Here is a 15,138-nt window from a genome sequence, read left to right as displayed (position 1 = left end):
AAAGCTGTCTTACCAATTTTACCACATGTGGAAAGGAATAAAAAAAAAAAGCAATTCCAGAATTGCTGTTTTTTGTTCATTCTGTCTCCCCAAAATCAAAATAGAAAGAGATCAAAAATGTCATGTGCCTGAAAATGATATCAATAAAAAGATCAGCTCGTCTCACACATGACTGTTGGCCAAAATATGAAAAAATTATAGCTCTCAAAATATGCTGATGCAAACGTCATCTTGTCCTGCAAAAAACATACAGCTCCATCACCAGAAAAATAAAAAAGTTATATCTCTCAGAAAAAAGCTATGCAAAAATAATTATTTTTTATATAAAAGTTTTTATTGTATAAAAGCGCCAAAACATAAAAAAATGATATAAATGAGGTATCTCTGTAATCGTACTAATCCAAAGAATAAAACTGCTTTATCAATTTTACCACACGCGGAACAGGATAAACTCTCCACCCAAAAGAAACTCATGAATTGCTGGTTTTTGTTCATTCTGCCTTACAAAACTCGGACTAAAAAGCGATAAAAAAAAGTCATGTGCCTGAAAATGGTACCAATAAAAACGTCAACTCGTCCCGCAATAAACAAGTCCTGACATGACTCTGTGGGCCAAAATATGCAAAAATCATAGCTCTCAAAATATGGTGATGCAAAAACTATTTTATGCAATAAAAAGCGTAATTTAGTGTGTGGCAGCAGCAAAACATAAAAACCTGATATAAATCTGGTATCGCTGTAATCGCACCGACACAAAGAATAAAGTCGCCTAATCACTTATACCGCACGACGAACGGCATAAAAAATAAATAAAATCAATTCTTCACATGCCGTTAATTTTTTTAATTTTGCCTCCCAAAGATCGCAGTAAGGCTTGGTGCACATGTATCCTGCGCTCTGCGTTGAGTGCTTACACCGAGGTTTCCGTGTAAATCTCTGAAATACATGATTCAGATAGAACCTCTAGCGGAAGATTGCCTATAATGAGGCAGATGGAGGCACTGTGAATGCCGTTTGACCTGTGATCTGGCGTTGTCTGTCCATTTAGGATTGCATAAAAGTGCCGCGTCCACAGTTTTGTGTGCTTCTGAAAAGGACACCACTAAGCAGAGGCCAGACAGAGTCCAGAGTAAATCTGCTGCCTCATTATAGTGAACAGATCCCTCAGGGGTTTCATATGAATCACGTCACTCAGAGATTTAGATGGAAACACCAAAGTAAGTGGTCAGCGTAGCGCACCGGAGAAATGTAATCTCAAGCGTTATGTAAAATGTTCCCAATAAAAGCTCAATCCACAAAAAAAACAAGTCCCCACTCAGGTCTGTCATCTGTTAACGGAAATATATGGGCTTTCACGTTACTGGTAGCACAAAGGCTCTGGAAAAGCGAAATGGCTCATCACCCGCCAAAAGAAATTCAGCAAATTCTGTGCTCCCAAATCCAAATGTCCCCCCTCACTTCTAAGCCCAAATGTTCCTAAACCACACTTAGCACCCACATGTTTGGCATTTCTGTAGTGATCAGAGCCTGCATAATTTACAGCAGGTGCGTGTCTCCAGAAGCATGGGCTGGGCATAATGTACTGGTGACTGCAATGTACTGGTCACTACAGCGTACTGGTCACTACAACAGCATTTTGCAATTTTCACTCGGCAACATCCACTGCTGCCTGTTTCTGAATCTGTGTTGTAGGCTGTCTCACCAGCCTACAACATGGATCACTTAATCCTCACCCTGATCCTCCTTCCTCCCACCATGTTGAGTACCAGGAGACTAGTGATCCCACACTAGGACACTCCAAGGACCGCTTTACAACAAGATTTATTAATTGTGTCTTCTTAACCTGAATGCTCCAATAGGGAGAAGAGGAGATGCTGTTTAGTGTTGCACAACACTTAGAGCAGCCACAGCAACAAGAAGATAATGGTGGGGAATTGCAAATTTGGGATAAGTAGGAAGATGGTGATGAAACACAGTTGCCGCTAAGGGTACCGTCACATTTAGCGATGCACCAGCGATCCCGACAACGATACGACCCGGTCAGGATCGCTGGTGCATCGCTAAATGGTCGCTAGTGAGCTGCCAAACAGGCAGATCTCACTAGCGATGCAGCAGCGGTCGGCGGTCGTTACTTACCTGTCAGACGCGGCGATGAAGACGTCCTCCAGCCCTCATCCACGCGTCGCTCGTCGGCGCCAGCAGGAAGCCCAGCAGGAAGCTGCCGATGAGAAACGGCCCAGGACGTTCTCGCGCGATCAGCGATAACCAACGGGGGAGCCGGTCTTAGGTAAATATCACACATAGCGATATCGCTAGCAATATCGCTGCTGCGTCACAAAATCGGTGACACTTAAGGCCTGTTACACACTTCAGTTTTTTTCCATCAGTCAAGATCTGCCGTTAACCTAAAAAAACGTTTTTTTTCCCATTGACTTGCATTATTGGCGGATCTTGATGGATGGCCATCCGTCGGATCTGTTTTTTTGCTGATCCACCAATTTTTTCGCTTCCGCCGACATGCACGGATGGAGATTGTAACTTTTTTTGGCTGAAGGATCCGCATTTTTTGTACTGCGCATGCCCGTAGGAATGATCTCAGCCGGAAATTTCACCCTGAAATCATTTCTGGCGGACGGTAAAAATTCTCTCTCTCTCTCTCTCTCTCTTTCCCTCTCTCTCTGCGGTTCCTTTAAAATTCTTCAGCCAACGGATCCGTCAAAAAAAACGGTCCGCTGGCATCCGTTAACTTCAGTTACCAACGGATCCGCTTTCCGCCATTTTGGCGGATTTTAACTGACAAGAAAAAGCTGAAGTGTGAAACAGGCCTTAGCGATCTCACTTAGTGCGACGGGGCCAAAAGTCTTGTTGTTGTTGTTACGTAGTGATGGGCGAGCACTAAAATGTTCGGGTGCTCGTTACTCGGGTCGAGCAAATTGGAATACTCGGGTACTTGAACAGAACAACAAGCCCAATGTAAGTCTATGGGAGACCCTAGCATTTTTACCACGATCCTCCCCCGGGGGTCTTTTAAGGTCTAAAAATGTCTGAAAATGATGGAAACACTGCTGAAATGACACAGGGACTTCATGGGGATCGCCCCTGGAAGTATTTCTGACTCCTAGTTCACAGCTTTAAGCAATGTTGTCAGAGTTTCATGCCATTTTTACTGGTTCACCCAAAAACTTACCAAAACGAAACCAAAACGGATTTTGCTGGGAAATATGTAAAGGTACATCCTTTCCAGGTTAATAACATTTAATAACCCTAGCTGGCCATGTGTGTGACACATAAGCAGACACATCTTGTTTCATTTATGAATGAGGGACTCAAAGTCACAGAGCCTATTTTTACCGGGGCATCAGGCGGCATTAATCTTCTTAAAGGGCCATTATTAAACAGTGGGTCTCCTAAACTGTTATAGCCTATGCAGTGAGTGGATGGGCTGCCAAGAATTACGACGCATCCCAATACCCCTTTCACGAGATGAAAAAATGTTGCATTGAATGCAATGTCTGCCCTGCTACCAAGTCAAATGCACCCCAATATGCCTTTGAACCCAGGTACTGGATGGGCCCAGGAAAATCCACTTCACATTATTCATTTTGTACTCCCATTCTATTTTCTTATGCATTGACTGCAAGGCCTGCCCTGCTACCAAGTCATATGCACCCCTAGTAAGCTTTTGAACCCACATACTGGATGGGCCCAGGAAAATCCACTTCACATTATTCATTTTGTACTCCCATTCTGTTTTTTTATGCATTGTCTGCAAGGCCTGCCCTGCTACCAAGTCATATGCACCCCAATAACCCCAATCCCCCCTTGGAAGAAACATGTTGGAGGACCTCTTAACAAAAAATATCCCAGTAAAAAGGAGCGGGTCTCCTAGACTTGTAATGGCCATACACTAAGTGTTTTGGGCTGACAAACATTTTCCCCTGTGGGGTACATCTCAACCTTTTCCATAACAAGTATTTAACGCCTAGCAAAAACCCCCACCCTTGTTAGGTTTTTGACATTGGCTGTAGCAGCACAGAACAAGTTAACGCTGGTGATCTAGTGGCTGCAGATGATGAGATGGGGAGGAAAGCCTCCTAGATTTGGAATGCCCATACACTTAGTGTATGGGCTGTCAAACATTTTCCCCTGTGGGGTACACCTCAACCATTTTCAGAGCGAGTATTTTTCACCTAGCATAACCACCCATCCTTGTTAAGCAATCGACACTGGCTGTAGCAGCACAGAACACGTTAATGCTGGTGATCTATTGGTGGTGGATGATGAGACGTGGAGGAAGGTCTGATTTAAAACTATGCCCAATGTAAAGGAGTGGGTCTCCTAGACTTGTAATGCCCATACACTAAGTGTATTGGACTGATAAACATTTTCCCCTGTGGGATACACCTCCACCTTTTCCATTATAAGTATTTTATGCCCAGAAAAACCACCCATCCTTGTTCGGAATTCGACACTGGCTGTAGCAGCACGGAACACGTAAACCCTTTTGATCTAGTGGCGGTGGATCATGAGACGTGGAGGAAGGCCTGATTTAAAATTATGCCCAATTTAAAGGAGCGGGTCTCCTAGACTTGGAATGCCCATACACTAAATGTATGGCCTGGCAAACATTTCCCACTGGGGGTAAATATCAACATAGTGTGTACATTTTGTTTTAGGGGCATCATAAACACCTTGCAAAACTGTAACGTGGTTTCCTACACAGTTGCTGCTGAGAAGGTGCATGTTTTTAATAACAATATGGCGGACGAATCGTTCGATGAAATGATCTGGAAAAGAGGCATGGTAATGACAGGAATCGGAAAGTACATAATTAATAACAGCAGTTTAGCCACCATCAATTACCAGAATCGGTTTCATGCCCGTTTGAAGATCGGTGTAACAGATGTGCGTGTGAGACTCGGCCTAAGAAATGTCCATCCAAAATATGTTGCCAAAGACGCACGTGTCTGTATAAAGGGCAAAGTGCAACATGTTCGTGAGATGCTGAATTAGAGAAAGCAGATCAGTGTTGGAGGAAAACCAAGCAAACTAATGGATGCTCGTGAAAAACTAAGTTTAAAGAGGAGTGAACTTTCCGTAACTATAAACACACCCGTGGCACAAGCTTCTTCATCTTCACCCATACATATTACCAATAATATCATAATGTTCCAGTCTAAAATTAATTGTCCTAGTATAACGAACACTGTTAAAGGAATGGCACAAAACGTACATAACCACGACCCTTGGAAACACCTGATTTCCTCTTTACAACATATGGACGATGATGGTATTGATGACGACTTAGAAATTTACCACATCCACACCAATAAGAGGAACATCACTGCTGCAAAAATTGTGCAAAAAAGGCAGTGAATGTCTGAAAAATCATTTCCTCTAGGGTAAAGTTTACTTCTTACTACAGTAAAGTGGTACCGAATGAGGCATACACAGCTGTCAGGTGTACTCAGCATGAGATGCTTGAAAGATGATGCATTCTGATTTGTACGTCCACTTTTTGAAAGCGAGCAGAAAAGAAGGATGATATAGTGGGAAAACATGTGATTTTGGTCAGTAAGGAGGTGATGTCAGGTACAGATAGGTAGATCTGCGTGTCATCGGCATAGTGATGATATGGCAAAACATGCCATTACATCAGCTGTCCCAGGCCGAAGGTGTAGATGGAGAAGAGTTGGAGTCCTAGAACAGAGCTTTAGGGAACACCGAAAGACAGGTGTTGCGGTGAGGAGGTGGTGTGGGAGAGGGAGACAACGAGTGTCCCTCTACCAGTCTTGTTGTTTTTTAAATACTCTGCCGATAACCCCAAAAAGGACATTTGCAACACCGGCCATGGCCACATCAGCAGGGGTAGTAAAACTACCAGCCTTACCACCACAAGCATGATCAGGCACATGGCAGCAAAGGAGAGAGTGCTATTTGCCTCCTGGAGTGCAGCTTTTCCTAGACTATTTTGTGGACTCCATATAAACAGCTCCCAAGTGGTAGAAAAGCAGAATCCCCCCTCAAGTGACCCCATTTTGGAAATTATATCCCTTTGGGAATTTATCTACAGATGTAGTGATGATTTTGACTCTATGGGTGTTTTCCAGAAACAGGCAGCCGTGGATGTTGCTGAGTGAAAATTGAAAACTGCCATTGTAGTGACCAGTACATTGAGGTGCCCAGCTCATGCTTCTGGAGACACCCACCTGTAAATTAGATGGGCTCTCATCACTACAGAAATGCCAAACATGTGGGTGCTAAATGTTGTTTAGACACACTGGGGATCAGAAGGGAGGGCAGCATTTGGATTTGGGAGAGGAGAAATTTCTTTTGGAGGGTGGGGAGCCATTTTGTTTTTCTAGAGCCTTTGTGCTACCAGTAACGTGGAAGCCTCCTACATTTCGTTACCAGATGACTAATCCGAGTGGGGACTTGCTTTTTTTGTGGATTGAGTGGAAGCTTTTATTGGGAACATTTTACATAATTTTGAGATCACAGTTATCCGGTGCTCTACACTGACCACTTTCTTTGGGGTTTCCATCTAAATCTCTGAGTGACGTGATTCAGATGAAACCCCTGATGGATCCATTCACTATCATGAGGCAGCAGAGTTACTCTGGACTCTGTCTGGCCTCTGTTCCGCAGTGTCCTTTTCAGAATTGAACAAAACTGCGCACTGTTATGCAATCCTAATAAGACACACACCGGCGGATCACAGGTCAGACCGCATCCACAGTGCCTCCATTTGCCTCATTATAGGGAATTTTCCGCTGGGGGTTCTGTCTGAATCATGTATTTCAGGGATTTATACGGAAACCCCAGTGTAAGTGCTTAGGGCAGAGCGCAGGATAAACTTTTATTTATTTTTTACGCCATTCCTCGTGCAGTATAATTGATTAGGCTACTTTATTCTTTGGGTCAGTGCAATTACAGCAATACCAGATTTATATCGGGTTTTTATGTTTGGCTGAGGTCACATACTAAAAGACACTTTTTATTGCAAAAACTAGTTTTTGCATCACCATATTTTGAGAGCTATAATTTTTTCATATTTCGGCCGACAGTCATGTGAGGGCTTATTTTTTGGGGGATGAGCTGACATTTCTATTGGTATTATTTTCGTCACGTGATATTTTTTGGTCGCTTTCTATTACCAGCAATTCTGAAATTGCTTTCTTTTTCTTTCATACCATTACGCGTGTGGTAAAATTGGTAAAGACAGCTTTATTCTTCTGGTCAGTATGATTACAGCGAAACCTCATTTATATAGTTTTTTTATGTTTTGGCACTTTTACACAATTAAATTTATTTTATAAAAAAATAATTATTTTGCATCACTTTATTCTGAGAGCTATAACATTTTTATTTTTCTGGTGATGGAGAAGTATGGCAGTTTGTTTTTTGCAGGACAAGATGACATTTTCAGCGGTACCATTTTTATTTGCATCCGTCTTTTTGATCGCATTTTTTGTTCGTCGGTATGGTGATAAAGCATTGTTTTTTGCCTCGTTTTTTTATGGTGTTCACTGTAGGGGTTAGCTAGTGGTACAGTTATATAGAGTGGGTTGTTATGGATGTGACGATACCAAATATGTGTACTTTATTTTTTATTTATATAAATAAATGTATTTATTAGAATAATATTTATTTATTTTTTTTTTCTTTATTTAGGGATTATTTTTTTTAAAAATTTTACACTTTGTAATTATTTTTTTTTTGCATTGTCCCAGGATGGGACATTACTATATAACATCAGAGCGCTGACCTGATACTCTGCACCGCAGAGCATCAGATCAGCGATCTGATAGGCAGGTAAGGAGGCATGCCCAGGTGCTCGCAAGCAACCTTACGTGCAGGACCCCGAAGGGTCCTGCGACCATCTTGGAGCCGGGGGGTCTCCATGGAGACCATCAGGACAACGCGATCGCCTGGTGTTGTCCTGATGGAAGCACGCAGGGCTACTGACTCCGGCATCAGAGGGGTTAAATGCCTACAATCGCTACGACTACCAATTGTGGGCATTGCTTCAGGGTGTCAACTGTCACATACAGTTGACACCCACACCCGATCGTCGTGGTGCTCAGCGTGAAGCCTCGCAATTGGTGCGCCATACTTGTACTGCTTTTGCGGGAATGCATCTCCCGCAGAGCAGTACTAGTACGGCACATGTTGCGAAATGTAGATGTAGATTAAATACATGCATGTCCCTAGTGATCTCAGAATTCAGTATTCCAAGTAATTACGATATGATTATTTAGTATGGAATTTTTCATGTAAGCCCAAACTCTCCCCTTGATATACCAGTGGTTTGTTAACTCTAGTAAATTAAGAGAAAAGTATGCAGGTGTTCCAACCAACAGCTTCAAAGAGGAATTTTATAGAAAACATACAGTAAATATTGAGAAATATTACAAATATATATTCTGCATGTCCTGTATTGCCACAGATACCTATTTTTGCAATCATTGGTTCCTCTTACATAAACGGTTTGATGTATTTGATGTAACATTCCGCTGGGAATGGGATGGGAATAAGCATGTGGTATAAATTAAACCCAGTAGGGCACCATCTAGAACATGTGTGGGCAATCCATTTTCTCAAGAGGCCACATAAGATACATTGACTGTTGCAGAGGAACAAACTAATAGGTTGAAATTACTTATGCTGACTATGAATATTAACATATTAATTATACTCATAATTATTTTATATTTATTATCACTTAATATTGAGCATAATTAAGTATGCTGACATCCCCCAACATGAGCCCCCATACAGCCTCCGTATATACAGAGTGAGATCCCACACAGCTTCCTATATACAACGTGCGGTACTACACAGTCTCGCTATGTACAACATGAACCCCACACAGCCTCCCTATATACACCATGAGCCCCCATATAAACCCCTATATACCCACATAGCCTTCTATATATATTTAAAGAACGCAAACACATATGAAAGAAAAAAACACATACCATGCTCCTGTTCTTTGGTGCTTTGCTCTGGTCTCTGGTGCACCGACTCTCCTACACAGCGTGATGTAAAGTGTGAACCCCCACACAGCCCTCAATTTAATGTATGATCCCCCCACATAGCCTCCTATATACACTATAAGACTCCACACAGCTCTCACTATTCAGTATGAGCCCTCACACACCACCCTTTATACAGTATGAGCCACACATAGCCTCCTTATATAACAGTATGAGTCCCCACATAGCCTCCAATATACAGTATGAGCCCCCACATACCCTCCCTATATAACAGTATGATGCCCCACATAGCTTCCTATATACAACATGAGCCCCCACATAACCTCCTATATACAACATGAGCCCCCACATATCTTCCAACATACAGCATGAGCCTCCACACAGCCGTCTATATTTAATATGATCCTCCACACAGCCTCTTATATTGAGTATAAACCCCAACACAGCCCCTATATACAGTATGAGCCCATACACAGATCCTTGTATATAGCATGAGCCCCCTCACAGCCCCATATACAACATGAATAACCACACAGCCTCCTATATACAGTATGATCCACCATGCAGCCCTCTATCTACAGCATAAGCCCCTACATAGCCTCTTATACACAACATGAGCCCCCACATAATATCCAGTATACAGCATGAGCCCCCACATAGCTTCCTATATACAGCATGAGCCCCCTCATAACTTTCTATATATGGCATGACCCCCACATAGCCTCCAATATAATGGTAGGATAGGTGGAAAAAAATGACGACAGATTCCGTTTAATGTTTGCTAGCATGGGAAACTTTTAGTTGAATTATGCTTTCTATGTAATTTTATTTAGATATTGAATATTCCAAGGATCAATACTGCCATTTGGTAAGTGAATAGAGTTTATGAACATTCCTCTGTTTATGGCATATTTAATATGTAATCATTCTATTCTAGAGGGTGTAGCAGTTACAATATTTTTGGGACTGTTGTCAAAAACATGAAGATTTCCTGACCATATTGTGTTATAACACTCATTGAAGGGAACCTGTCAAGCCCTGCAATGCTTTTAAACTGCTTCAATGACCTTTTAGACATTTCTTCATGTTTTCCACAATATGTTTGTTTTATGGAACAGCAGGTAAAGAAATGGCTTACATACAGCACCTTGTTGCATGCTGATAAACCAGGACAGGTTTGATGAGGCATTTAATCACTAAAATCGCTCCGAATTTTGTAGCTGCAGTTGAACCAACCAGACATGATTACCTTCCTCACTCTTCAGTTTGCGACCCCTCTGGCATCTCTCTTCCCTGACATGGCTCGGCTCTGCACTGGGCTGTCAGTGGAGTTTAGTGGTTCATTGGTCGTAGATCTGGGGATTTATTCTGATGGAATATAGGCTGAACTGGATGGACAAATGTGTTTTTTTTGGCCTTGCTAACTATGTTACTATGTTATGTTATTCTTACACATGTGAATGCGACATACCAAGGGGCACTTGGTGCCCTTTTAGCATTCACTGTAAAAATAACGGACGTTACTATCCCTATCATGTAACTTAACTGTGAATTTGCATGAAAGCCATCTAAGAGTGTCAGGGAACCCTGCAGGATCCCTTTAAAAAAGGAGCTTTCTCCCCATTCGCTGTTTTTCTTAGGTTTTAATAAAGAAAATAAATGCTATGAGTGTAATATTTCCAACTAAAGTTTGAGAAACATTCTGCAACATAAAGATAAGAAAAGTGTGAAGATTGAATGTGAGTTGTGACGTGAGAGCGGTACATCTCAAGGTGACAACGTCTCACACAAGTAGAAGACAGGAAGGAGACAATGCTATGTAGTAAAAGTTCAGCGTATACTCAGGTGTCACATCACAACAAAGTTTTTTCTTTTAATTTTTTCTTTTCTTTTCACTTACTGAATTTACTGGAATCCACTTATGAGTGATAAGTCACTTGCTATAAAAGTGTTTAATTGGGTTTTCCTCTAATGGGCAACCACTTCGTAAATGCTTCAGTAAACCATATAAAATCAGGCAGTGATCTCCCGAACTATCTGCAGCCTCCACATTTCTATCAAATGAAGCTCTTTGTCACCAATGACTGCTCATGCTAATATATATGTGTTTTCTTTTATTATTTAATGAGGACGCTTTAGTGTTTAAGGAAGGATCGTCTAGTAGTGGACAATTTTGTAAAGATCCTGTGAAAATCAAGATTGACCATACTTTAGGTGTGTTGGTCCACTTTTACCATATCACTTTTAATACTAGAACACTCCCTAACATGTATAATACATGCATATGTAAAGGGGACGACTACATCCCGGGTACATGCGTGCTGAAGCCGCATCGGATGAGGCTGCGTCCCCTGTTCCCAGGGGGAAGCTTGAACCAATAGGACCTTCCTTCTGTCTGAGGAGGCGTGGCTAAGCGTTACCAGGCGCAGCGCTGGGTGCGGAAACAGATGGAGTTGGCGGGAAGGTTCTGCGCGCGGCTTAGGGGAGGGAGAGCTCTTGCTTCAGGGCCATTAGGAGCTGAGGCATGCGCCCGGCCGTGAGAGAGACAGTTAGTGATGCAGATTGGTGCATGACAGAAACAAACCGCTGGGACCCTGACGAGAAGCCCGTCATGTGCAGGTTGGCACCCCAACATAGAGGTGCCAATCACTCTGTAACGGTGAGTGCTGCGCATGTGCCGCCTGACAGACACTGTGACTGTGACCGGGTACTGCTACTTCCTGAAGCCCTGGTGCATATTCGTCGAGCCTCCCCTAATTGTGACAGGACTGTGGCCTATTACTTGCCGGCCACCGGAGTCTCCTTACTGAGGACTCCACGGAACATTTCAAAGACTCATCATTGCCAGCCGGGCACGTATCGTTGCCTTCTTCAGAACCCCACCAGATCTACATTGTGCCGACGGCTTTTGGTGTCATCATACGCTCCAAGACTCCTTCTGACAGGAAATAGTCTGACTGATAAGTGACCCCTTTGAGAACGACTTCACTCATTACTCCTATGTTGATTCCCCCTCAACCAAAGCCCTATATTTCCTGTACTGCCTGTTACTTACCTCATGGTTATCTATCTCCCTGCGTGGAGTAACTCCCTGTTTTATTAAAACCTGTTAAATCTTGATCTGCCACTGCATCCCGAAACCTGCTTACACATATACAAATGGACTCATTAACAAAATGTTAGGACTAATAACAAAAATTCTTTTTTTTTCTAGGAAATGCCTGAATCTGAGGAAAATGAGCCACAAAACCCTGAAAACAAAGGCAAACATAAGTTTAAAGTAAAGGAAATATATTTGACAAAGTTGCTCTCTACAAAGGTATGAAATGAAAACACACAAAACCCCACAAATGTATGAAATAGGATACAATCCAATAGTCTGTGAACTTTCTATTTACACTGCGTGCACAATTATCAAAAGTACAAATTGTCTAATGATTAATTTTGTTATTGAATTAATTATTAATTTTGTTATTTGTTATACAGTATAGTGCTGTTCAGTCAATTCAAAAGGTTAATAAACCTGAAATCTGAATATTTAGGAAAATAAAAATGTGGGGTTTTGCCTTTCTTAGGAAAATATCTGTGTGCAGAATTATTGGGAAATTATTGGAGTGCACAGTTATCATGTAACTTGATGAAAACATGCATTTTCCCATCTCAATTGTTTATTTTGATCCGCTAAAGTGAGAATATTATCCACACAACTCAAAGTGTACAAAATATGTTTCTTACATTTTAAAAAAAGTATCAGTGACCAATATAGCTACCCTTCTATTCAATAAGTCATAAACCTTCCGTCCATGGAGTCTGTCAGTTTTTAGTCTGTTCACAATCAACATTTTGGGCTGCACAACCACAGTCCAAACTAGTCAGAGAGATGTACTGTTTTCCTTCACTGTAAATCTCCCATTTAAGAAGGGCATATAATTAATGAAGTGTTACCCTGCATAAAAATCCAGGATTTCTTGAAAGATACAGAATTTTTCCTGTACCACTGCTTGAAGAAAGTGTCTCCTAAATACTGACAGTAGGTTTGGGAGTTAACTGTAAGTCAGTCTTCAAACCAAAAGCAACTCCAAATGACTTATCTTTAATAATACCATGCCAAAGCACTACACCTCCTCCACTTTTAATGTTTGAGTAGAAGTGAAGGTCTGACCCGTTACTGATCCAACCACAAGTCCATCCATCTGGTCACTCAACTCATCAGCCCATAAAAACATTTTAAAAACTGTCTTCTGGTATTTCTTGGCCCAGCAGTGTTGATGTTTCATCTTATGTGTCTTGTCAGCAGTGGTCAGGTATCAGCCTTCCTTACCTAGGCAATGTCTCTGGAGTGCCCAGAAGTACAAGGTGTTCGGTGCTCAAAGAGATTGTAGCCCTGGCTTTCTTGTCCATTCATGTTTGAGTCTTCTCAAATCTTTGGTAGTTAATGTGCGTTTTTTTTTTCTTTTGCTACCCTGTTAACTATATACAAAACTTTTTATGGTTCTGGGATCACACCCTAATATCTTTGCAATTTAAAAAGTGCTGCAACCCAATGTAAGACTTAACAATTTTTGACTTTTCAGAATAAATTAAATATTCTTTTTGGCCAATTTTGCCTAACGAAAACAAGCTGCCTAATAATTGTGCACACCTTGACTAAGGGTGTTGATATCCATAGAAATCACGCTCCTTCATTACATAAATAAACATCGCCTGATTTGCTTCATCCAATGGTAATATGGTCATAATATACACTTGCCTTATAAATGGTCACACAGTGAAAGTATAGCTCAGATAAATCTATTATTATAATGTTGAAAATTATTAAGAATACTTATCATTATTTTGGTCTATGAGTGCTGATCTTCAAAACCAAAGAGTAGAATGGTGGTGATGGTGGTGTTATAAATGAAATGGCACACAGAATGCGTGTGTTCTCATCTTAATTGTTCTGCTTCCAAATTGAATGTGGGGTCTTACGACCGGAGAAATCGGGACAAATGCAAGCAATTGTCTCTCAAATGATTTCTGATTTATTTCCAGAAGTGTACAACATTTTATAGCAAAAATCGAGCTGTCTCATTGCATTACATCATGGGTTCTTTCCAAATTACTGTTTACCTCAAATAGCAAATTAGTATTGATCTCATATGATCTCATATTTACTATATCTACTATATAATCATTATGCAACTGATTATTGTTTCTGGCCTAGCCTAACCCAGCCTAACCCAGTTTCGATGAGACTAGGTGGATACAGAAATACAGAAATAAGTCTTAGAGAATCAGAAGTATCTTAAAGCTATATGAGTCTAATATTTGAGCAAAGCGTCCATATAGTGGAAGTAAACAGTGACATATAATACAATGACTACAATATATTACGAGGATAAAACTTGGATGAGAGTGTTTCTTTAACTAAAGCTACATTCAGACAGTGACATGGGCGTACCCACCGTGGGGCGGGGGGGCAGCTCCCTTCCCCCAGAAGCAGGGGCGCACCATGCGCACCTATCATGATGAGGCCACCCGGCCCATTTTTCCTCTGCCGGCCCTTTAAATGGTGCTTGCGATGCACATAGGGGTTAAGAACGTCCTGAGGTTATATGTCAGGATGTTCTTTGTGGGAGGAGAGAACGCGCTCTGGCTGCAGGCCTGCAGCAGTTGGTTTTGAGCACTGCAGCCTCCCTACCAGCGCGTGCCTGGTACCTGCAGCCTGCCTGCTGCAATCGCGTGGCATTAGGCCGGGTGACGGGTATCATCACATCAGTGATGCCGGTTTCTCTGGGAATGAGTGAGTGAGTCAACCAGACTGAGAGTATAATAATAATAATAATTGATCCAGAAAGATGTTTAAAGTAAAATACATCAGCTCAGCCACCAGTGTCCAGCACCTGTAATACAGTGGGGCTAATGTATATACAGGTGCTGGGCTGGAGGCTGGAGCTGGATACAGGTGCTGGGCTGGGGGCTGGTGACGGATACAGGTGCTGGGCTGGAGGCTGGGCTGGTTGGGCTAGTGACGTATACAGGTGCTGGTCATGTATATACAGGTGTTGGTCATGTATATACAGGTGCTGGGCTGGAGGCTGGTGACGGATACAGGTGCTGGGCTGGAGGCTGGGCTGGTTGGGCTAGTGACGTATAC

The 15,138-nt window shown here is 41.9% G+C and overlaps 1 protein-coding gene across 1 annotated transcript in view; it reads left to right on the top strand.

The window, feature by feature from the left end:
* The window catches only part of PLXNC1 (plexin C1), a 387,127-nt gene that overhangs the window by 336,527 nt on the left and 35,462 nt on the right, over positions 1–15,138 (top strand). Inside the window, exons 25-26 of the mRNA XM_073554254.1 lie at positions 9,833–9,867; positions 12,214–12,318. Coding sequence (XP_073410355.1) covers positions 9,833–9,867; positions 12,214–12,318 — 140 coding nt within the window. The remainder of the gene's footprint in view (positions 1–9,832; positions 9,868–12,213; positions 12,319–15,138) is intronic.

The sequence above is a fragment of the Dendrobates tinctorius genome, unplaced genomic scaffold (genome assembly GCF_039654945.1).
Source record: "Dendrobates tinctorius isolate UK_male_01 unplaced genomic scaffold, ASM3965494v1 ptg000209l, whole genome shotgun sequence".
NCBI lineage: Eukaryota > Metazoa > Chordata > Amphibia > Anura > Dendrobatidae > Dendrobates > Dendrobates tinctorius.
Note: the sequence above shows the minus strand (reverse complement) of the source record. Positions and strands in the feature narration are given on the sequence as shown.